General features: G+C 46.8%; 1 protein-coding gene across 1 annotated transcript; it reads right to left on the minus strand.

Moving 5' to 3' along the window:
- METRNL (meteorin like, glial cell differentiation regulator) lies at positions 1 to 23,868 on the minus strand. Its single transcript, XM_058038843.1, has 4 exons — positions 23,613 to 23,868; positions 17,732 to 18,120; positions 1,595 to 1,654; positions 1 to 948 (listed from the first exon to the last, which is right to left on the minus strand). The coding sequence occupies exons 1-4, from the start codon at positions 23,723 to 23,725 to the stop codon at positions 632 to 634; spliced, it is 879 nt and encodes a 292-aa protein (XP_057894826.1). The 5' UTR covers positions 23,726 to 23,868; the 3' UTR covers positions 1 to 631.
- Between the last annotated feature and the right edge of the window lie 1,442 nt (positions 23,869 to 25,310).

A 25,310-nucleotide genomic window follows, 5' to 3' on the forward strand; every position in this document is an offset into this window, starting at 1 on the left:
TCAAATCCAGGGACCTTTATTTCTCTGGAATGGAAAGAATTTGCCAGCCTGGACAAAAAATTGCAGGTGGCAATTGTACATTCTTTCAAATAGAAAAAAACCAACACACACACATAAGAGTTTGGCTCCATAAATTTCTGTCATAAGAAACAACTTTGAATTGTACACCAAGCTTTTTACAAAGCATCAATGTTAAAATGTTTTACCGTGCTCTATCACATTCTTGGCCATTTATACAGAATATGCCATACCAAATGCTACATCAGCTTAAGACATTTTTAAAAATTAGTATTAAAAAGATACAAAGGCATCTTGGCTTTCATTTGGGATTTTTTTCTTTTATTAAGACATGGGAGTTTTCTTTGTTTGTTTTCCTAAGGAAGTCACTAAAAAAATATAATAACTTAATTCATAAGGACAAGATTGGTTAAAAATCCAGCCTTTCTTGCTTGGCAGCCCTCTGAGCTCGTACCTCTGTTGCTTCCATGAGCCTGTGAGCACTGCAGGCTGTGGGGTCTCAGCCTCCAGCTCTGTCCAGCCTCAGTGACCAGGTTTGTCCAGAGTTCCCACTGCAGCCAGGAAAACGTTCCTGGCCAAATGCTAAAAGTGATCTTCGGCCAAACAGGGGGTTTCAATCTGGGCCAATCTCACATGGGTTTAGCCCTTTGTCTTTTGCCTCTTTGTACATCCTTTGGAAGTCTTTGAAGCGAGGGGCACAGCCTAACCTGGCCTCCCCAAAGTGCATACGTCCCGTGAAAAGGAAGTCTCCATCTCCTGGCTTCACCCCACACTCCAGCAAGGTCTTTATTTGTCCTCTCCAGTTCCCACTCTCCCCTGTCAGCTGAAAGACTTTGCTCTTCTGCCTGTACAGTTTGTTGACACCAACGTGAATGATGGATTCTTGCTCTTCTGCCTCGTTCGTTACGTTTTGAATGGAGCCTCTGATCACTGGAAACAGAAAAAGGTTTTAAGGATTAATTACACAAAAATGCTTTGGAAGATCCTGGTCCAAATTCAGGCCTGGGCAGCCAGGGGAACTGACTCACTACAGCAGCCCAAGTTTTGATCCTTTGTTATTCTGAGAGTTAAGATTATCCAGTAACCTCCAAATATATTTGCATTTTTTATAGTTTATATTTGTAATCTGTCCAGCAAAGGGCACCCACATATTAAATTTAAACAGAAAAATAATTACACCAGTAAAAATAGCATTAATCATGAAGAATTATAACAAGAAGATATGTGCTAAATGCTCCCTGACAACCTACTTTCTGTTCTTCAACCATTACAGATCCAGCTAATGCCAATTTCCCTTTTAAAAAGGGAAGCATGGACAATTAGTGAAACTTTTGGTGTTTTGTCAAGTCGACCAACAAGAAGTAATGGCCTCTCCTAAATGCACCCAAATCCTTGACCTTCTACCATGGTTGCTGTGTCACTCTGTCCACCCTGGGGTGGTGCCAGCTGGGCAGACACTTCTGAGCTCCTCTGAGCACTCTCAGAGGACATTTAGTGCTGGTGGGGGCTGCCAGCTGTGAGAAGGGGTCTGTTGGTGTTTGTGGGAGGAGAGGGGATTGGGGAGACAGCAACTCACCAAAATCACTAGTGCAGACAGCCAGGAGGACCTCAGTGTCACTGCAGGGTCGGCAGGGAGCTGCATAGGAAAAGTGACAATTAGCAAAGGACTAGACAGCAGCAAATAAATCAATTTAAATAAATAAACCATTTAAACGTGGCTGACAAACACAGCATGGCACAATCACTCCAAAGATCTGCCTGGCATCTCTACCACCACAAGAAGTGGGGGCTAACCCTAGTTAACCCTACAGCCTCCATGAGATGTTTGTACCTAAGCAGGAATAGGGATCTCTTCACCAATCCTGCTGGGATATATTGCCTAGCAAACATTGCACACACTCACTGCACTTTTGCAAAACCTATTTTGGTACTGGGTGCGTTTGCAGGGCGCTTTGCTGTAAATTCACTCAAAAGCCTTCAGGTCGTGTGTCTTTTGTACTCTGATGGCAAAGCTCCTCTCTTACAATTTCTATCAAGTGTTGTAGGGCCATTTAGTCATCACCACATCAAAGATCCAGGAGGTTACAGAGTGGGGGAGGCAAAGAGGGGAGGGAAAAACCCCAAGGCACGTGTTGGAGGGCGTTGAGGCAAAGAGGAAACTCGAGCCCATATCTGCTTGAGCTCAAGCAGCACAAAGACCATTTCCTGTACTGCTGGAAACATTTGGATATCTGCACTAATCTAATCAGTGCAAGAATGTGGCTCCTCTTTGTACTCAGCCAGATATTTCTGAGGAGAAGGTGCTGTAGCTGCAGTACAGATGTTTCTATAACACCCTGCTGACTTCAGGAATTTGCTTATTATCAGGATCTGCCCTGCCTGGCCATGCTCAGTGAGTCTGTCCATGGTGGCACAATGATCAGAACCTTGTCTGTCACCTGGTGTCACCTCAACACATCACCCAGGAAAATGGAAACCCTGGATCAGCACAGGCACAACTCCAGCAGAGCAGGGCTCCACTGGAGGTGACTGGACAATGAGATTCCATCACACCGCCCACCACCAAACCGAAGCCAAACCCACCCCCAAAATATTTGGTTTTTGAGCCTCAACATCTGAAAACACTTAGTTTAGATTCCCAAATAGTCACAGCCTTCCTCTCCCCCCACCTGCTTCCCAAAGTTGATCCATTGCACTTAAAAGTAGATTTAAGGCTGTCCATAAGATGCAGCTGGTGCCTCCAGTGCTCTGCCACCCTCCTGCCAGACAGCACAAGCCACCCTCTGACACAGGACATGGCAAATCTCTTCTTTTTTCCAGGGACCCAGAAAGGCAGTGATCCAGAAAGAAGGATTATTGAACCAAATCCGCCAGATTTGCTCCAGTCAGATGATTCATACACAGTGTAACACGCTGTTTAATAGGATTAAAGGAAACGTAAAATGCACATTTCTGGGCAGGGATATTTGAAGGAATAATTCCAGGAGCTTAAAAAGCTCCAAAAGAAGAGACAAGGAATGGACAAAATAGCATCTGGATCAATCACATTTCTGTAAAGCTTGAATACCTCCAAAGCTTTCAGAAACAAGCCAGCTTTCCCTGCCCTTCTTTCCCCACATACTATTTCTGCTCTCTTTTTCAGAAAAGTTTGGAAAATGTGTAATATAATGAGAAATGCAGAGCCAGATGAAGCCTGGACATAACTGGAGAATAAATTCAGACTAAAGATACTTCAAGTTTTAGACTCAAGAGATTTTGATCAGTGGGTAGAACAAACAAAGTTTCATCTGACAAAGAAAATTGTAACAGAATCACAGAATCATTCAGGTTGGAAAAGACCTCTAAAATCATCAAGTCCAACCATGAACCTAGCACCACTAACCCCTGTCCCCAAGTGCCACATCCACACACATTTTGAGCATTTCCCTGGGCAAGTCTCAGTGTGTTAGTCACAAAACATCCTGCTATGGATTTGTTTCATTCATGGCACCTCCCAAATCCATCCAGGGCAAAAATCCCTCTTCCCCAGGCTCCCTCTGTCCAAATGAGGACCTGACTTAGAGGGAACGTGCACAAATCCCACAGCATTTTCACACAGACACAAGCTCCAAAACCAAGTACAGCTGATGGACATCCTCTAAACCCACAGCTGGATTTCAGATATTTCATTCTGGAAAGACCTTGTAATAAAAAGGCATCTCAGCCTTTTAAAGTCTTGGTTTACACCAGACACCTCTGTAGTTCATCCAGCCCCATCAGAAAATTGAAACACCAAAATGACTAAGGCATTTCTGTTCTCCAAAGGAGTGCAACACAAGCAACAGCATTAAAGATGAAAAACAAAATGCTTTAAAAGTGGTTCCTTCCATTTAAATAGACTGACACAGTAATAAATCAAATGAACAAATCTCCATGTGTACACAGAATCAAATCACTTTAATTGTGGACCCTAGGCAAAATCCTGCACCCTTTTAAATACAAAAGGAAATTAAAAATGCTCAGCATTGCTCACACTAGATTATTACCTAAAACCTGCTTCAGGTCCAGCTGACTCACAGCAGTGTGGTAGCATGTGAGCTGCTTTAACAACCATTCTCCACCACCCATCTCTGCAGCTCCAGACAGACAAAGACCAAAAATCCTCCTCTGTGGGACAACTCCCACATCTGCATTCACAGAGTATCAAATAGATCTTGTAAGTGGCAAAAACAAGGTAGGGAAGCACAGATGGAAAGCAGGTTGTGAAGGATTACCGCTGAGGTAAATGGACCATTAAAAAGCAAATAACATCCCCTGGCTACAGCCAAAGCCTGATTTCTACAAAGGCTCATAAAAGAAAATCAATCCTTAGGAGGTGGCAATGCCTACACTTTCTTTCGAATCACAGCCATGAAGGAATCTGTGTGTTTAACACAAAACTTCGTGGCTTTAGCTGCAGTTCAGCACTCATTCCCTTTGCATTGAGCAGCAGGTGCTCTGCTCCATCCATAGGTCAAAATAACACACACACCTCAGGCTAGAACAGGAAGCATCTTTATAACTATTACAAAATAAATTTAAAAAAAACAACCCCAAGAAAAGCACTTCACTCATGCACAGCAGGTGAAGATGTTCATTTTCTGGGGAACTGGGCCTGGTTACTAAACAAGGCAGCTGTGTTTGCCAGATCCTGACTCCCTGGAGATGTCTCGAGGGCTGCCCAGGTTCTCACATCCAAAAGCAAGCCTATGAACTTGCAACAACAATATCAACGTCAGCTGCTCGAATTCCTTTAAACTCCATGAGCCAAAGAGCCTTAATTCATACAGCAGCAGGAGAGAGGTGGGAAAAAAAAAAAAAAGACATAGAAAAGCAACATTTTACTGAAGTTCTCTAAAGCCCAGATGCCTCTAGCTCAGCTCCAGCAGCAGTGGCATAAAGCCTGCATTGTGCACGTCGGCCGCCGACTCTCCTGGGAGCGCCTTTGATGGATTTTGACAGTATCCTGACCTGGAGTAACCTGAGGCAGCCCTCTCCCTCCAACACCCAGAGCTTCCAAAGGCCTCTCTATTCACCTCCCCGCAGAGGGAGATGTAATTACATCATTCCTCACAAGCCAGCAGTCATGTCCCAGCTGCTTTGAGCGATTTGCCCTCTGAACCTGGTGTTAGTGAGGAGGACGAGGCGATGCTAACAATAGCCCGCACTTGTTGGCCAACAGTTTTGTCAAACACGTTTGCTGGTCCTCTCCTGGACCTCTCCACAGGGAGGCAGAAATGCTTGCTAAGAGAGAGGGATGTGCCCTGAGGAGATGCCAGCCTCAGGTGGCTCCCAGCTCTGCCAGCAGCAGGGAGCTGAGCTGTCTAGAAAGGATTTTCCCCAATACTGTGGATAATTTGAGTGCCCCTTTAGTGCTGAGTTTACACTCAGCCCAAAGGGTGGTGGGAGGTGCTGCTGGCCTGTCTCAGCTCACACACACAGCTCCAGTCCTCCCTCCTTTGGTTTGTGTGCATACAACCCTTCTTTCCCTGGAAAAGAGGAGGTGGGGTTCTGGAGGGGCCGTGGTGGAGGATGGCAGCTCCCTGCAGGACACATGGAACCGAGACGTGCTGGCTCTGCCTGCAGGCGTCACACAAACCACATGAAGGGGCCTGGTCCTCTTTTGAAACATTTGTGTTTCAACAGCCACCCATGGGTCTGACTGACCTGACCTTACCCCAAAACCAGCCTCCAACCCACAAGAAAGAAGTTTCTTCTGTCTGTCCAGATTTTTCTCAACGCACTCCACAACATCACAGCTGTCAGAACCCTGCTGCAGGTCCCTACCCACCATCCCAGCACTCCAGCAAGCCCAAAAGACCTTCTCCATCCTGTGTCCCCAGAGAGGCTGTGCTGAACAGCCACCCCTGAGCCAGCAGCACACACAGGAAGAGACACATTTGAAGCAGAAGTGAAAATGTTGAACACAAAGTAATTGCAGAAAACCACTTCACCGAGGAATACCCTTTGGTTTGGTGAAGAAGCGGCTGCACGCGTGCCGTGTGGTGAAGGTGTGGATGCTGAGGGAGGAAAGCACAGAGCTCTTTATCTGCTCTTCCACAGCACACATCACCCACACCTCAGTACTTCTGAACAAGCCTTTGATGAGCAATCAGACCTTTTTAAGCATCAAGAGCTACCAAGGAGGTCCAGGCAGGGCTGAAGTGTTGTTTTCTGTTTGTTTTTCTGATTAAAACAAAAAGTCTTTTCCCTTCAAGACATTCAGATGGGTCTTGTTGCAGTCCCTGCACTGCAGCACCTCCAGGCACACCCCTGTGGGGCCACAGACCCATTGCCCTCAGCCTGACATCAGCATTAGTTCATATGGAACAAAAAAACCCACCCACACCTTTCCAGCTCTTGCTGCCAGCTCTGTAACTGGCAGCTCTTGCTGGCAGCGCCCAGACTGGAAAGGGCATCATAGGATGAGTCTCCTTCCTGGAAACACAGAGTGCAGACTTCCCAGAGCAGATTATAAAAATAGAGATGTGGTTTCTCCAATAATGGTACATTTCTCTGTCGTTTCTCTGAGTCCTAAGCAAAAATGATGATGTCTCAACTGATTACTGGACCAGTGATTTAGATGAGAGACAGAGGGACAAACATCATATGAGGAAGAAAAAAATAATAAATCTTGCCTGATCCTGCTTTAATTAATTACAAAGTGAAATAAATCCTGCTAATTATTTCATCTTAAGTATGCCTGTTCTTCCCCTCTGAAGGAGCATTTCTTCCATGAAGCAAACCTCTCACAGCTCACATCCAAGACAAAAAAAAAAAAAAAAAAAACTGCTTTGCAGTGGAGGTGGACACGAATTTGATAACCACTCTGGTTTACCAGGCTGTGACTAGTCCTTTCCTTTTCTTGATACACCTCAACTTTCCTCACCACCTCAGAAAGCTCTTCCTGAGCAAGCCAAAACAACACTCAACCTCAAAACCCTCACAACCCCCACACTGAAACACCACCTAGACCTACATCAGTGCAGCTGCTCTGTCAGAGCATTTTGTATTTAGAAGGGGCTGGAGCTGGGGCCAGCAGAGCTGCATCCAGCACACCTGCCTTGAACACAATACCTGCAGCCACACAGTGGGGAAAACAGGGCCAGGAGACACCTAAGAGCCTCTCCACAGCTGGGCTGGAAATTACTGACACCCTGTCACAACACACAGAGGAGCTCTCTCATCACTCCTTTGTTTTACAAGGTTTTCCTGTCTTTGGATGGGGTAGGATTACAGGGCTTTCTGCAAGCACTGCACTTTTTCCAGCGTGTCAGTAGGAAAACAGCAAGTCAGGGAACAAACAGGAGAGCTGGACTGGCCCTGCTCCCAGCCCTGCGGATCAATAAACCTCAGACATGGGACCACAGAATCACAGAACAGCCCAGGACAGAAGGGACCTTAAAGATCATCTCATTCCTACCCCTTGCCATGGGCAGGGACACCTTCCACTGTCCCAGGTTGGTCCCAGCCCCATCCAGCCTGGCCTGGGACACTTCCAGGGGTGGAGGAACCACAGCTTCACCAGTAACCTCCCTCTCCTCAGAGCAAAGAATTTCTCTTTAACATTAATCTTAATCTCTCCTCCTTTATTTTAGAACTGTTACCCCTTATCATTATCTGCCCATGTAAAAAGACAATCTCCTTTTTTTTTGTTAGCCCCCTTTAAGTGCTGAAGACCACAATGAAGTTGTGCTTTGATGAATACAAGGTTAATGCTGTGAGTAACATAATGAGAGTTTAGTGCTCTTCTCAAGGCAGAAATGTTCATCCCCCTGCTTGCTACAAAGTCAATCTGAGCCCCTGTGCTGAGCAGAAGAGACAACTTGGGACAAGGATCATGGGCACAGATACAAAACTCAAAGATTCCCTTCTTCTCACAGCCAAGATTTGGTACAGGACAAGGTGGTGGTGGAGCAGCTGAAACAACATCCTGATGCTGCAATGGACATCCTTCCCTGAGCTCTCTGTGTGAAGAAGGGACACCAGTGATTTTACCCCTCCAGAAAAGGAAGTGTCAAATCCCACTCCTTGCCTTCTAACACTCAGTTCAACTTGCACATATGTACAAGTTTCCAGAAATAACTTGGAAAATATAGACACTGGCCAAGAACAGTTTAAACCTGCAAATAAATTTAATGAAATGCAGACTTTTGCAGGCTGTGGCATGGACTGTGACAAAAGAATCGAGTCAATACCACTTCCTTCCTGCAAAGAAAGAATAAAAAAAGCATATTGTAAAACCTCACTATTAGAGATGTGATGACCTTTGTGTTCTGAGAAACGTTAGGACAAGAGATCATAAACCAGAAATTTATCTTTTCACAGAACTGTCTTCCAAGAGGGTATTAAAGTCCCTAAGTACCAAAGATTAACTATTTATGTAAACAATGTGAGGAAGAGATTTGGTACAAGGCAAGCTCTGTTTGCAACAGTTTTTAAACTGAAATTGGCTCAGCAAACACAGAGCACGTAAGGATCCTTTGGAATTGATGCCTTTTTGCTGTTCCAAGATGCAGCATTCTCATTCTAACAAATGAGCTGAAAGGTCAGCCTGAAGCACAGCCATTTGTTTAAAATTTAAACCAAAGCAAAACAAAAGGAATGAAAAACCCACAGAGCAGTTTTTATTTAAGCAGCATTAAACATTGTTAAACTCCACCTCCATGCATGAGCTGCATCAAGCCAGGAGAAAGGATGAAAAATGTCACAGCTTCAAGACACTTGTGGCTGTCCCTCCTCTTCCTCCTCTGTGGCAAACCCCAGCACTGGGGTGGGCAGAGACAGAGCAGTGACAGGACCAGTGCCAGACCCCAGCCCAGCTCCTACACTTACCCATTGCATCACAGCTCTAGAAAAACCCTCAGTTACAGGCAAGCCTGCAAGATATTGTGTCCAAAAAGCCCCACTCAGCAGATCAGATTTCCAGTTAAATTTAAATTCCTCTCTCTGCACTTCAGCAAAGCAGAAGTGTCTCTGCAGCCACCCCAGCCCAGGTTCCTGTGCAAGCAGCACCTGTACACATCTGCTTTTTTCTTTTTTTTTCCTCTCCTCCCTCCCTAACTGCATTTAAAGGGAAAAGATGGCAGCAAGATAACTGCTGGGAATTCCTTCTGCTCTACAGGCACAAGCCACCACTATAAAGCCATAAAAAAGCAGCTCTATTTGACTATCTCACAGAAAATCCCTCCCTCCTTCCTCAATCCTACCTCTACTGCCCAAGGGGGATTAGGAGTGGGAAGCATGAGGAGAAATGAGCCAGGGGTGCCTCTGGATGGTTGAGGGGCTCCTGTGATCCCCTGGAGCAGAGTGTCCCTTGCTGTCACCCCAGAACGTGCCAGCACTGCAGCCCTGCCACACAGGACCTGAGGAAATGCTTCCCCTGACTCAAAACCCACAGAGACTCATGGCTTGGCTTGTCCCCTCCCAAAATTCACTCTGGAAAGATTTCTTCTTTCTTCTAAAGCAAACATCATGCCAAAGCCTTGTGAAAGCTCTCAGGGGTCAGATCCAGGAAAATGTGAAGTTGTTCAGTTTTGGATGCCCTGTTGGGCTTTGTCTCTGACAGCTAACACGGAGCTCAGCTGTCATGCAGGGCTTGCACAGCAGAAAATGAACAAGTAAGGTGTTTTTCACTCCCATGCCCTGGGGAAACTGTGCAGCCAAGCACTTCTCCCTGCCCCTGCCAGGCTGCAAGAGGGGCTGGAGCCAGCACCTACTACCAGGCTGGAGCCCTGCCAGCAACACAAACCCTTCCCTCCCCTTCGGTCTGGACCATGAATGCCTCTGATGGAGCAGAGGAATAGAATTAAGAAACAAGTGGCTGGTTAAAGATAAACCCTGAGCGTGGAGCAATGACAGATCAAAGATTAAGTGAGTCTTTAAAGGAAAGAAAAAGAAAAGAAGCATATGTGCACTCAGCTCCACACAGGTCCTTCTCCTTCCTGTTTCTAGAAATCAAATTCTTTTTGGTATGTGGGAGAGCTCTGAAGGACAGTTTTCATTATAAAACCATGGCCAGTTTTCATTATAAAATCATGTTTGTTTGATCAGCCTAATCTTGAGAAGGGTTGTGGAGGGGCTACATCCGCACAGAGATCTTCCTTGCTGTAACATTGTCCAGTTAACCTTTTAAAAAGCTACTTAAAACTTGTCATTTGTAACAGTAAAAGCTTTGAGATACATCAGTTTTCTTCCTTAAAAGCACATCCTGCTTGGTCATATCAAGCCCATTCACCAGTTCTACCTAGGAACAAGTTTTTCCTCCCAAATTTCTGACACCCACTTGCAGATAGAAGCAATTCATGCAAAGCCAGCAGCAGTTCTGGTGGGCAGAGACAGGAATGATCCTGGGGGGCAAACAGGGCAATGGATGCCAGACCAGCTCTGTGTGCATTTCCCAGCACCTCTGATCACTGCAGGGCTCCAGCACAGAAAGGATCTGGGCAAACACCAGAGGTGATGCCCATTGCAGGAGTTAATGCTCAAATCCCATAAAGGAGTCAGGACGTGCCTGTACAACCCACACCAAAAAGTCCTTCCACAAATGTGAGCCTGAAAAAGGTTAACTGGACCAAGGCTGTCCTGGGGCAGCAGCTTTTCTGAGCCAGTATCAAACCTCCCAAGGTCAGACCTAGCATATCACAGCTTTAGGTCCAGGATATCTTCCAAGTGTCTGTGCAATATTTCAGTGAATATTTGCTGGCTTCTAGCACAGATCGAGGTGAAAGAGATTTTCTGTCCTGCAAATCAAGACTCCACCACAGGAAAGATCTGGCCCATGTTTCAGTCAGTGGGAAGAGGAATGCAGCCTCCCCGCCCTCTCATCCCTTCTTTAACTCCAGCCTCAGGAATTAGCAAACTAAACAGTTCTGCAGAGCAAGCACAGAGCATTATTAAAGACTGCCAAGCAACTGGGCTGGACTGCAGCTCTGTTTGTGGGACCATCTTTGGTGGTACACAAAGGTCAGGGCAGAGCAGAGCCCCAGCTGCCCAGACAATACACCTGACTGCTTATTGCTTCTGACTGCCCACTGAGTTGAGAAATAAGCTAACGGCATTCGTGGCCAGTCTAGCAAAAATAAGCTATTTTCTATCCCCCTGTCCCCTGCAGCTGTGTATTTATCACTGCAGCCCCATTGTCACCTCCTCTGCCCACTGCAAAACCAGCTCCTGTCCAACATCAAAGGACAAGCAGGGCCAGAGAAGATGCTGGCAAAGCCCTTTTCTTGTGAGGAGAAATTAAATTAGGGGATCCACCCAATTTTGATGAAGGTTTTCTTTCTAGTCCAACATTTTTCAGACCCCAGATCATCACCCTTGCTCAGTTCCAGGTGATGTATGGGTGTGTGCATTCCCTGAGCATCAGAGCAGCACTGTGAAACCATTCCACATGGGAAAAAAATAAAAATAAAAATCTTGGTTCTCAAACTCTCCCGCTCAGTCAATCATTCACCACAAACCTGACCAATTCAGGCACATGAATAATAGGAGCAGGTTTCCAGCTTCTCAAAATTATTCCCACTCCAGGCAGTGTTAGAGAGCAGCCAGCCTGATCCAGCTAGGTGCTGCTCTATGACACGTGGCTCAGTGGCAAGCCCTCAAAAACTAGCTTTAAAGGTGTTCTTTGCACACTAGGGTTAGGGAAAGCTGGTTATATTTTCATGGCTACTTTGTACCAGGTTTTGGATACTATGGGAAAGATAAAGTTAGTGTGGACAGGCTCCTGCAAGGAGGGGGAGCACACATCCAAAAAAAAAAAAATCCCATTTAAAATATTGTATCATAGAGCATGAGTGTCAGGAGGATCCCTTATACAGCCACTGATTGAAGTGTGTTTTGAGAAACTGCAATAAAGGCTGTTTTCTGATGTTTTTCTCTTAAAACTTGTTTATGACCTTTTAGAGAAAAGTCAAACAGATCATCAAAGCTTGAGGTGCACAGGTGAGCCACCCAGCAAGGTGTGCTCAGGCTTACAGGGCAGATCCCTCAGCTTGGCTGTTTATTATTCATTGGTTGTTTATTATTCATTTCTCCAGCAAACCCCAAATCAGAGGAATGCAGCATCAACCTATTCTGTGCACTTCATAGAGTCACAGGATGGTTTGGGTTGGAAAGAACCTTAAAAACCCTTAAGCTCTAACCCCTCAATCCCAAGAGTTTTAACCTGCACAGAAAACAGGGAGGGGAGAATAAAAGCAAGGCAATTTCCTCATCTGATGGGTGGGTTGGAACAGAGCCCATGCAGCACCCAGTGGTGCTCCCTCTCTGCCACACAGGGCAGTGCCCACATCTCAGATGGCCACAGCTACTCAGGCAGAACCTGTGCTGGGCAGAAAGGGCATGGGGACTTTCAGATTAAGTGTTCCAAGAGCTCCTTTCCGTCACCTCTCCTGCCCACAGCAGCGAGCAGCTCAGCCAGGGTTACCCTGGCACAGAGAGGGCACAGCAGCCTTGGCACAAAACACCTCAGAGTTTCCACTCTGACAAGAAGTGACAAACACGCCAGTGTGAGGATGGTGAGATACTGGAACAGCATGCACAGGGTAGTGGTAGGTGCCCTAAAATTGGAAATATTCAAAGCCAGCTTGGGTGGGGCTCTGAGCAATGGGGTCCAGGGAAGGTGTCCCTGCACATTGCACAGGGTGGACTGTAAAGATCTTTTCCAAATAAACCATTCTGTGATTCCACCATCTGCTGCCTCAGCTTACAAAGCTAAGCAGCACATCCAGCCTCCAAAAATGAAAAAAAACCCTAAAGATTGGGTATTTGTGAGGAACCAGAGGAAAGCATCAGGCTAGGAGCATACAAGGTGGAATGAAACAGAGCCCTGGGATGATACCTGCAGAGACAGGGCAGATTGGTGCCCCATCTCTGCCAAACACACTCTGCATTAAAGATCAGAAGTTAAGAAGGGTGCTTTACAAAGCCATTTGTCAGCAGAAACACTGGTACAGACCAAAGACTTCTGAGCTTTCTGAACTTCTGATCTGTTTTCTCAGGACAGTGAATTACAGCATACAGGAAATAGCTGAATACTGTTAATTACTTAACTGGATTTATCCAGTTTTGCCTTGTTTTTCAGATACCCACACCAGTGTTGTACCTCCTGTGTATTCATATTCTCAGCCAGGTACCCATTAATAAAGAAAACATATAAACCAGTAATAGAATCTGCACTAAATCTGTAGATGCCATCAAGATAAAGGAGTATTTTTGTTAAAGTTTGACTTCTTTACTACACAGAAGCAGGTGGGTAATGAAAGACTTTCAATACACCCCCTGAGCTCTGACAACTAAATTAAACACACCCCATGAGTGTGCAACGGGAAGAGCAAACTGCACAGCTTGAACAAAGCTGGACCCAAAGCTCTTGAAACACAGACTTTAAGTAACAAAATAAAGCTCCTTTGGTGGGACAGGGAGGAGGATTCACTTTCCTCTCCAAAACTTTTGTTCAAACCTACAGATTCTTGTTTCAGATTAGCTGAGCAGAAGGTGAGGTACTGAAAAAGTAAATTATTCTCAAGGACCTTCACAGCTTTCATAGAAATTTAAAGCAAGCAGTCTGCTGTGGTGCCAGGCAGACACAACTGAGGAGTTCATGTGGGTCAGAACCTTCAGAAAACTTATAGGGACTTCATGGCCAGACCCCTTTTGCCAAAACCTCCATCTCTTTGTCAGCATGGGCAGCATGGCTGATCGTCAGAGTATTTTCTTCCTGCACAAGCAGAAAAGATTAGAATCAACAGAATTCAACAACTCAGACAAGTTCTGCTGATTCTCCAATGGCCTCAGGCCAAAATGTCACAGTGCCTCAGTTCTTCATTGGGGCAAACACTGAGGCTGCAGAGCATGAGCTGGAGTTAATGGACCATCAGTGTGGATGGCAATGACAGAGGGGTGCAGCCCAAAGCCTAATCTGAAATCAAAAGCACTTTCAGTCAACCATCACTTTGGATATGAAGAGAGACCTCACCCATCCAGATGCCTGAATTGTCAAGGTGACCCTTCTCAGGCACTACTCCCACTAAATGGGAGTTTGCCTTCACTCCTCTTCCCATCTTAAGAAAGTACAAGCCCACAGAAATGCACGTTTTTGGCTGTTACTATCATGGTAAAAAACTTCCCATACCAGATGTCAGCAACCTGAATTAAAATCTACCAATACAGCACAAATTCTTCCTACAGTTAGAAAAATTTTGAGAGACTGTGGTAATGCAGAGTCAGAGCCAAGAAAAGAGTTAAGTCCCCAAAATCGAGAAAATTGTTGAGAATTCCCTGTATCATTCAAATTTTCCAAAAAAAAAAGTGAAAGGGCAATGCAGAACCTGCATATGTTTTCTACTGAATTATTTGCTAGACTCTGATTAAGTGGGAAAGAATGGCTGCAAACTAATAAAACTTGAGGATTTCTAATTAAACCACAGGCACCATGCCAAGCATTGTTGATTTGTTGATGCACCCTGCAATGTCAGGACTCTAAGGACACAACAGGTCATTAAAGTATTAACCAGATGACTTACACCCTTTAATCAGCGCTGGGATGCCAGGTTAGGAAGAGAAAGCAAATTCAAGGGCAGGGTACAACAATTATCACCAGGAAACAAACCCAGCATTTAGGGAAAGCGGGGAGAAGTTGTTAGCAAGTAGTTATTGCACAAGGAAAGGGCTGGATTGCTGAGCCCCACACCTGCGTGGTTTATGATAGGCATCTGAAATAGCGAGGAAAGCATGCAATATTTGCCATTTTCAGCTCTTTGCCATCAGAAGAAGCGCTGCAGCTTCCTCTGCCCGGCACATCTCTGACTCCATCTATGACAGCATCTCACATCTCTGTCACCTCTTCACACCCGCTGCCAGCTCTGCTCAACTCTGTCAAACTGCAACTGAGACCCAGCAGCCTCTTTTTCCAGAGAGCAGCAGCCAAAAACTTCGGCCACGCTGGTGAACAAGGGACTGCAGTAAGGCTGGTGGGAAATGCAGAACCTCAAACCCAGTTTTCAGCTCCTTTAAGGTCAGCACTTGCCTCTGATTTGAGCCTCCTCTCCAGGGGAAAAAATCTTCAGTGATTGTAAACTCCCCCTCCAAATGAGCAGCTCAGCATTTAGTCTGAGGTTTCACAGAAAAACTAGAAGCGGCTCCAGAAGAAAGGAGGTCCACAAGCTGCAAAGAGCCTCAGATATATTGCTCTGTGCAAGCCTCACAAGGCAGCTATTTGGCACTTCCCCCAGACGTACAGATATTTATAGGAAAATAAAAGTGCTCATCGAAGTGAGTAGTGGAAAGAGTCATGTATGGCATTTTCATCGTGTTTTCACCCTGCACAGCCCCTCCCCAGGGTCTGGGGATCCAAAAAAAGGCAAGAGAAAATTTAAAATACAATAGAGAGCCCCAGTTTGCCCTGAAGGCTCTGCTGATGAACTATTAAAAAGCTTCTTCTAGCCAAACAAGACACTTGGAGAGTGGAGCAGATTCCCCACCACATTGTTTCATAAGACAGCACTGAAACTTAACCAGTGTCTGTTACAGCTGAAAATACAGCAGTCACTGAAAAAGTGATTTAATGTGCCTATTAAAGAAGATGGCTGTAATTGGATGCAGTCCTCGGTTTGACTTCTGAACGTCCCTGAAAAAATACCCCCATCAGCTTTAAAAACCTCCAAGATTTTCTGTGTAAAGAAAAGCATTTAGTTCTGAAAACACAGCACTTTGTGCTGGTAAAGGATGTCAGCAGCAAGTCCTCAATGAGCAAAACTCAGGAGAAATGTAAGTGCAGCCTAAACCCAGCAGTGAGAAGCTGTGTTTCTGTCATATTATTTTACTATATGCAAAAGCAATTTCAACTCTTTTGGAAAATAAAAGAGCACAGGACTTTTTTTAGTAAGTCTAAGTGACTTCTCATTAGCCTGTGTCTCCATCCTCACAGCCTGACAGAGAAAGCAGCACTAAATCTGGGAACATTCTCCAAATAACTGATTAAACAATGTATTTAATGTCTTCTGCAGAGGAATTTTACTACATAGCTGACATTCTGCACAGTGTATTCATCTTTGCACAAATGATCTTACTGGGAAAGCAGCTCAGCAGAGATACCCCACTTCATTTACAGCAACTTTGGATGTGGCAGAACAGTCTGCTTAAAATGCAGAATGCCCAATAATAAGCTACCACTTGTGAGCATGGCAAAAGGAAAGGAAGTGACTTCAAATTTAAAATATTTGTGTTTATATTTTTTTGTTGCAATGGCAAAGCTGCCACCTGTCAGTTCCCGAGGTTACTGCATCAGCCCTGAGCCCAGCTCAGAGCTGCACTAAAAGTAAAGCCCCATCCGAGCTGGTGTGACAACATTTACACGGGCAGGGCTGCACAAACACACAAACACACAACCCAGAGCCTGGTGTGGAAAGGAGCCAGGGGAGGGGAGAGGAGGGAACGAGCTCTGCAATCACTTAGCCCAGAGAAGACAGCCCTGGAAGATCCAGCTGCAGTTTAATCAGGCACAGCACTGCTTATCGAGCAGCATCTCAGGCAGAGCATGTGGCACCAGCATCCACACGGCTCTTGGGCCACACAGCCCCACTGAACATCGGCTTTACCCCGGGCTGAGTCATCCCAAGTGTGCTCTGAGGGCTCTTCTCAAAGGCAGCCCACATTTCAAAAGAGAAATCTGGTTGAAACAAATCGGTTCCTCACTTAAAATTCCTAAACCTTGAAATCCTTGCAGCCATTTGAGATAAACTAAGACAAACTACCCTAAATCTGCAATTCCTTGGGCTATTCTGGAAATCTCCCCTCCTTGGTTTTGGGGATAAAAGCTAGAGGCAATCCTGATTGGGTAAGATGCCTGAACCAGATATCCCCTATCTAAAGGGAATTCCCCTTTCACCCTGTCATCCTCCACAAATGCCAGTTTTTCTTCTCAAACTGTCTAATTGCTCAGCACACTTAGGTCACACCTACAGCCATTGTTCCAAATGCTATTTAGTACCAGACTTTACAGGCTTGTAAGATCTTTCAGTTTGTCCACTCCTGTTTCTTCATTGGAGTAAAAGTCCTCCCTACAAAACTTCTTTTTCAGAATGGTTGAGAGAGAAGACAACACTGTCCTGTAAAACTATTGAAGAGCTCTGCCATGACACAGTAATGCTCAGGAGAGTGTAATAAGGAGAGCTGAGGAAGGAACACACCATTTTCCTTGTTTGAACAAAAAAAAAAACACAACAGAAAAAGCAATAATTAGGTCAGCAAGTAGCACTACTTGCAAAGGGGAAAAACACACCGAGGAAAAGGATTGCCTCCTTGTTCAAATGTTTATTATTCAAAACATGCAGTGGGGTCTTAAAAACTGAGTAAAAAAGAAGTAAGAAAAGTGTTACAGCAAGGCTGGGAAGTCCAGGAGTTCAGTGTAGGGTAAAGCCAGCTCTTGCAATACACCCTGCTCCTGCAAGGGGAGAATCCTGCACTGAGGCCCTCAACAAATCACTGGAGTTCAGCCCATGCCACCAGCTTCCAAAACACAACAACAAACCAAAAACCAAATCAATTCTTCTGCAATAGCTCTGTTTATAAAACATGCCCTTAAAAGCACACGAAACTCACAGCCAGCCACTTTCCCACTCACTCACTCTCTCTCTGTGCCATCTGTTACACATCCAACACAGGAGTGGGAGTCTGACAATGCCCCAGAACTCACCAGAAGCTGTGTGCAAGTCAGCTGCTACCCCCTTGCTCATCAATTCGTACTGGAAGCCTGTAATCTTCCTGCTAATGTCCTGCTGGGGAGTGGCCTCCACAAAGAGCCCCCCCTGGTCGTAGCCAAAGCAATAAACTCTGCTGGGGCTGCGCTCTCCATCTCGCACCAAGAGTTTCAGTTCTCCAGTTTTTTCCAAATAAATATTTGCTCCTGCAGAGTCTTTGAAGGGCTTTATGCAAACAGTCAAGTGTTTGTAAGAGGCAGGTGAGATATTGGGTCTCAGGTTGACTATGAGAGCTCCCGTGGGGTACATCCACTCGATGGAGCCCTCGGAGCAGCGGAGGTAGACCTGTTCAACATCCTTCCTGTGAGACTCGTGGGTTAAACCACTGCAGGAAGAAAAAGAGAAAGAGGAGGTTAGAGAAACGACACAGCTAACAATGGGAATGTCAAACCTTTCAAAACACGCAGCAAAAAATGCAGGAAGCCCAGGACATCATTGGGTGTTGGCCCATCCAGCTCAGCAGTGCAGGTCTCTTGCAACATTTCAACCTTAATATTACAGGACAATTTTAAATCATCCCCCAGAAGAAAATGTCAAACCACTAGTAATAGGCTTCAAAATTAAATAGGATATAAGCACATGATCAAAAGTAATTAAATTACTACAAGCTCAGGTAGTGCCCATCAGCTGAGCTGTGCATACTGAGTACAACACGTAGCCTCTAACTCCCTTCCTGGTGGCTCAATCCAGCATGTTCTCCAGCTTCACAGATCAGACTCCACCTTTTTCCAAGTACTTTGTTCCCCTTCCAAGTCTATATTCCCAATGGATCTGAAACTGGGAGGGGTGCCAAGCTCACCCTGTAAACTGCAGCAAAAGCAATGCTCTACGTGCTACCGATACCCTCTAGCCCAGCTGGGCAGCCCCAGTCCCCACACTGGGAGGTAGGAAGAGGAGAGGAGACACCTCTGTCCCTTGTCATAGCTGGGGAAGCACTGAATGTGCTGCTTTTTTTTGGTAGGAATTGTTCCTCCACTGCTACCCAGTATGAGGTTTAAGCTCAGTTTGTCATTTTCACTGGTGGGCTACAAGCAGACCCAGAGCTGTGTTTAGCAAGAAAGAGAACACGTGGCCATTTACCACGGCCAAAAATGAACAGCCCAACAACCATTTCACAGGGACCACAGGGATGGGATAGGAGAGCACAACAGGGTCCCAGGGCCAGCTGCTAAGCAGGATGAGCAGTAAATCCCCATGGCTCTGAACAACCCCTGCTGCCCATCACTGATGCTGGATCAAGCCCACCAGCTCTCTGCCAGAGTGACTCAAAGCCCTAAAACACTGCACGGGGCAGGCAGCTGGAGGAACAAGCTGTGGGAAGCCTGATTTATTTGCTGCAGTATTTGGGTTATTAGGGAAAAATCCTTTGGGCCCAGTCTCTGTCCTGTCACAAACCTCCTAAGCAAGGATGAGCAAATCACTTCACCACCAAGCTTGTTTCTCCTCCTATGCTCTGAGCACCTTGTAGAGGACAACCCAAAACCAGACTCTTTGTTACCTCATGGATCTGCTTTGCAGGATTTTAGGGAAGCTTCCCAACATTCCCACTTGTAAGCAGATGAACCAAGATGAGAAGAAAAATAATTTTAAAGGTTCAAGTCTGAGGTTACACAGGAAATCTGTGGCAAAAACATATTTTAGTGTAGTGCAAGTGATGACATCTAGTCTGGTTCCTCAGCAGAAACCTCCAAATACACAGTTCCCCATCCCAAAGACATATTTGGGTACTGAGCAGGGTCTAAATTCAAGTCAGCACTTAGAAAGTAACTACAAGCAATGTGTAAAAGGGAAAAAACCCAAACCATATGGTTTGCATTTACTGTTGACGTGACTCATTATTTTGAGTGTCGGTGTGACCTACTTGATAGAGGTTACACGAGGAAGCTCAGAAAGAAAAAAGTCATATTTAATAACAATAGAGTCTCCAAACATGTGCTTTTGAAGAATCTTGAAAGCCACATCAAGAACACAGATGAGGAGGAAAGAGGGACAAGCTTTTAACCTTCCGACTCTTGCCCTCAAATTCAGTAGTACTTAACACATTCAGGAAACTTTACTTGCAAAGGGATATTTCAAGTTGACTGTAAATCCACATCTGGTCCACAAAATCAGTTTACACCACAGCACACACATGATGCCACTCAACAGAAAACACAGAAGTCTGTTTATGTGCAAGCTGCGAATAAACAAAATTAAACAGTGTAAAAGTTATCCTTCAGCAAAGGGGCAGAAAGTTATCCTCACACATCACTTGTCCCTACTCAAGACATCAAAACAAGCTGCAGAGGTTTTGCAGGACTCATCCTGGCACATTCCAGCCTGAGTGCTTAAACAGAAGGAAGACACCAGGGGCAAAACTCTGAACTCATGCAGTGAAACTTCTGTTGCAAGTGATCCCAGCAACACTGAGGCAGTCAATTTCTGCCAGAGGAAAGAAAAAAAAAAAAAAAAAAAAAAAGCTTCATTAATTTTGTTCAAACATTCATGGTGTTCAAACGAAAACAGGGTGGACTCTGAAATTATCTTCTGAAAGCCAATTAAATCCCACAGGCAAGAGTGATGCCATTAGACAGATACATCAAGCACGAGTACCTGCACACATTAAGCCTTATAATAAAGGATGACTCAAAAGTTAAGCAGATTTCAAAATACATGTTCACATTATTTAACAGCAACCATCATCATCACCCAGTAAAACCTGTCACTTTGCTTGCAGCCAGGATGACTTGTCCTCACACTGAGACTGTTCAACACCAGGTTCAGCTCTCACCCATCACACACACCAGGCCCACACAGCAATGGAGACCCAGGAGCCTTTTGATTCTCCAAACTCATTGGAGTTTTGGTTTTTTGATTATATGGCAAGGACATAGGGCAGGTGTTCCACGGCTGCAGTGATGGATGAGCCATCCACCCATTTTAAATGTGTGTGTTTATTGGGACTTGCTTCTATAAAAATCTACTTCTACAGCTACTTCCTCATAGTAATCCTGAATCACTGCCTCTGTCTCCTTGCTCTTCTCCCTTTCTGGCTGCAGCCATCCCCTTGTGTTTGCCCTGAAAAACCTGTTACAGCATCACTGCAGTGAGCTGCTATGCTGCAATGTGGAACAGGTGCTTTTTAAAGAAAAAGGGAGCCAGAAGAATATTCACACTATCTACTTCAGTTATTTATTTATTCCATTGAAGATGTGCTGAAGAGCCCTACAAGCACCCATGTCCTCCCTGCACCCTGCAATGAACACAGGGAACTTTTGCTCCTAAATTGGATGTTTTAACAAGAGATGACAGTCTAGAAAATATTAAGAATTCCTCAGAGCATCCACCATACCAAGAGCAAGACTGATGGACAAAAGCAGCCACATAAGAGCTGAATTCTGTTCTACACTCAAACATGCCAGGCCAGCAGATTCTCTCAGCCTGACACTGAAGCACTTTTGCCCAAAACATCAAGAGGTCATTGCAGCACAAAATCCTGAAGTTACAGCAAAAGTAATAACTGGACACATCAGAGAGAAGTTTCTGCTTTCTCCTGGACAAAGCTTTCCTGGAAGCTCTCTGACAAGCTATTTATTAAGATGCTATTATGGCTTGTACTTAAATTGCAGGTGTCAAGCTGTGCATTGCATCAGATTTCCCTGGGAGCCTCCAGAGGAATCCTAGTGAAGCTCTTCATCCTGCTCAGGGGTATAAGCTCATCACTTCTCCACAAGCTAATAGGGAAAAAAGCCCCATATCCAGAATGTTTTGGTTTTAAGACTGTTGCTTTAACATAGACATGTATATAAAGGGGAGAAAACACCTTCAGGTTTACTACAGAAGGTGACATGACTCCACTGTAGGGAAATACTATGTCTGACATTAAAGTTCATAACTTTTCCTAACAGTCAAGGTAAAAATCATCACATGACTTCAAAATATTATATTTTGCATTAAAAAAAAGTTCTTTCTAACTCATATAACTCTTAGTATCCACACTAAAATATTTAATTAGTGATATTTACTGGTGCATCAAATTACTTTCCTTCCCAAGTGCTGTGTTTTTAGGACAAGTCAGATTATATTGAGTGGCCTTAAGACTGCCAGCATTTCTGACAATACCTATTTGCCACCGGTAAGGCCTAAGTCTGCCTGGGTTACTTTATCCCCTCCCAAAACTCCAACCCACCTGAACTCTGAAACTCTCCCACAAGTGAAACCACCCAGACTAAACTTTGCTCTTCCTTCCCTGCTCATCCAACAGCTTCATCACAAAGCTGTCACCACTTCAGCTCACCAGAACAACAAGAGGTGAGTAAATCCAAGCTGGCATCTCCAGGCTCATCCCAAACTCAGTTACAAGATTTCACTTCCCCCCAGCCCACACTCCCTTGGCTGAAAGGGGGCATTGCTTATTCCAACCCTGCTCAGGTGACATGAGGGGGTCACTGCTTGCTCTAAGAAAACAGGACAAAAATAACAGCCAAACAGGACAGAATTGCAGGGGTTTGTCACCATTCTTTTAAAATACTTGCTGCAGTAGCAGGTGGTAAGGTCCAGGTAAGTAGTGCAGATGGGAGGATTTGGAATGCTTTGGTACAGCATTTTCAGGGGAGTATTTTAAATGTTTTTGGGGGGGGTTGTTTGGGGTTTTGGTTTTTGTTTTGGTTTGGTTTTTGTGTAAAGAAAAATGACAAATTAGCAGTTTGCCAGAGGTTTCATCCCTATCGAGCAGACTCATCTTCAAGTGGATTGACTGCGATTAACTATGCATCGATTATCAAAAAAATGCAAAAAAATAAAAAGTAAATATGAAGCACCACGTTTCAGATAGCAAGAGATAAGAAATCACGATGCTGAAAGTCAATCCAATTGTTTCCCCACTTTGAATTCTCTCTACTCCAAAACACTCCATTGATATAGGCCGGCCAAACTTTTAAGTTAGAGAAAGTCAGATCTGAAGAGTGCATTAGAGTTGAACCATTTTACTCTCCAAGTAAGTCTGACCCAGCAACACTTGCTACTTGAGCAGAGCTGCCTTTTTAAAACTATAAAGAGGAGAGAAGGTCACAGACCCAACCACACGCGTTAAACATATTACAAGCAATTAAAGGAAAGATAATTTGGGAGATAAACACTTGAGAACTGGAGAGGTTTCTCAACCGGTGCAATTAGAATAAATCAGCAGCGCGGCCGCTGTGCCAGCCCCCGCTCCCGGAGCTCATCACCATCACCATCATCATCATCTCCGCGGGACGAGGGAGCGGGAAGGGAAGGGAAGGGAAGGGAAGGGAAGGGAAGGGAAGGGAAGGGAAGGGAAGGGAAGGGAAGGGAAGGGAGCAGACAGGAGCCAGCGAGAGCCCCGGGAGGGACGCGCTGGCCGCAGCGGGAGCGCTCCGCAGGTGCAGCGCATCCAGCGCCGCTCCGAGCCGGGGCTGCCGCGCTGCTCGCCGGGCGCCGCCTCCGCGGAGCGCTGAGATGGTCGCGGGGAGAAACTTCGGTACGGCGGACTCGGCACCGCCCTCCCTCTGCCAGCCCCCCGAACAGCGCCGAGGGGAGCCCGGCCCGCCCCGGCCCCTCAGCCCCGCCGAGGGGAGCCCAGCCCGCCCCGGCCCCTCCATCCCTCCCTGCCCGGGGCCGCTGCCCAGCGTCTCTCCACCGGGACGGATGGAGGGAGGCAGAGCCGCCCCCTGCCCCGGCTCTCCGCCGCCCCGTTCGCGGGCTGGGCAGCACAGCGGGAAAGTCTCCCTTTTGTGCTCGGCATCAGCATCTTCCCCCGGCGGGACGGCGATGGACGGGCGGTCCCCGCTCCCCCGGCCCGGGCGGGATGCCCCTCACCTCCCCTTCCAGTTGCACAGGTCGCTGGAGTACTGAGCCGCGGCGCCGCCGCCCAGCAGCAGCCGCAGCCCCAGCAGCAGCGGCAGCAGCCCGGAGACCGGGGCGCTCCGCATGGTCCCCCGGGCCGGTGCGAACGCGGAGCAGGCGGCGGGAGCGATGCGCAGGCACCGGGGCTCGCCTACATGGTGGGGGGAGCTTGGCAGGGCGGCGCGGCTACCCCACGCCCGGCTCCCGCATCCCGGCTCGGCGCGGCGCCGCTCGGCTCTGCCGCTCGCACCCGCGGGCTGCGGGCTCCCAGCTGAGGGGCGGGAGCGGCTCGGCCGAGCGCCGGCTCCTCCTCCCCCTTCCCCCTCCCGCCGCTCCTCCTCCGGCAAGGCCGGCGCTTGCTGCGCCGGCAAAACGCGGCGCCGGATCGGGAACAGCGGCCGCCCGCGGCTACGGCCGCTCCCGGGCTGCCCCGAGCCCCCCTGGCAGAGATCCCGGGCCGGGGAGAGAGCTCCGCTCCTGCCCCGCCCTGCTTGGGCTCCCCCGAGCTGCCCTGTGTAGGAAGGGGTGATGACGGGCACGACCAAAGGGAAAGTTACTGAGATGCGCTCTCTGCGCTGGGACGGCCCCCAGTGACCCGCACTCTGTCCCTGGGATGCCCGCAGTGACCCGCAGCCTGTCCCCAGGGGTGCCCGCAGTCTGTCCCCGGGGTGTCCGCAGTGACCCGCACTCTGTCCCTGGGATGCCCGCAGTGCCCTGCAGCCTGTCCCGGGGGTGCCCTGCAGTCTGTCCCCAGGGGTGTCCGCAGTGCCCTGCAGTCTGTCCCCAGGGGTGCCCGCAGTCTGTCCCCAGGGGTGCCCGCAGTCTGTCCCCGGGCTGCAGCCCCAGTGCCCGCCCTGCACTCGCCCTGCGCTCGCTGCAGCAGGTGACTCAGCGTGCAGTAGGATCTCCAGCAAGGCGCGGCTCCTGGTAGATGAAGGCTGACGATTTTGCTGCAACTTTCTTATGTCTCCACTTACCAGGAAGCACTTGGGACTCGATATTATTTGTATTACTCTTCACCACTTAATGACCACTCGGGATAACTCCCTGTGTTGTTTAATGTCCCGGGTTATTCCGCTGTTGACTTCAGATACTTAACCCTCAGTGACAGAGACCCTTAGAAGCCTTCCAGGACGTGAGGGAAGTGCAGGGGGTGAATCAGCCTAAAGCCCAAACTACCCGGGCCAAGATAAATGGGGGAAAAAACCACGGATGGGGGTAGGAGGAAATGATCCAGCTGCACACACACTCTGCTCTGACATGCCAGGTGCCACATAGTTTCTTTCAAAGAAGAAACAAGAGGGTTGAGATTGTTATTGTACATCCACAGATAGGGAGAGGGGTTAAAATATTTCCAGATCAGTGAGTTTCTTGGTCTCTTGTTGCTATTTCATGAGTCTGCCATGCAGCTTTATGAAGGGCACTGATTTTGCTAGGTGAGAGTTCATGAATGAGCATTAAACATTTACACCCTGTTCACAGTTTGGTCTGTTAGCCTCCTTAGTACCTGTTAAAACACCTTGCAAAGTGCCCTGGTGCCTCTGAGAGCATCCAGTGGCTGAAGCAGGATATTCCAGCTCTGAAAGCTTCCTGCCTGCTGCTGCACCGGGGATTAAATCCTTTGCAATGTATCCCTTTCCATTTGCGGGTTTAGCTTTTCATGTCCTTTTT

The sequence above is a fragment of the Melospiza georgiana genome, chromosome 21 (assembly GCF_028018845.1).
Source record: "Melospiza georgiana isolate bMelGeo1 chromosome 21, bMelGeo1.pri, whole genome shotgun sequence".
In the NCBI taxonomy this organism is placed as follows: domain Eukaryota; kingdom Metazoa; phylum Chordata; class Aves; order Passeriformes; family Passerellidae; genus Melospiza; species Melospiza georgiana.

What these genes read in the sequence shown, in the direction of transcription:
- METRNL (XM_058038843.1), bottom strand. Translation starts at nt 23,725, where the DNA reads ATGCGGAGCGCCCCGGTCTCCGGGCTGCTGCCGCTGCTGCTGGGGCTG. An exon ending in CTGTGCAACTGGAAGGGGAG is followed by an intron (nt 18,121 to 23,612) that starts GTGAGGGGCATC and finishes TTCTTCCTGCAG; the next exon opens with TGGTTTAACCCACGAGTCTC. An exon ending in TGACTTGCACACAGCTTCTG is followed by an intron (nt 1,655 to 17,731) that starts GTGAGTTCTGGG and finishes TTTCCTATGCAG; the next exon opens with CTCCCTGCCGACCCTGCAGT.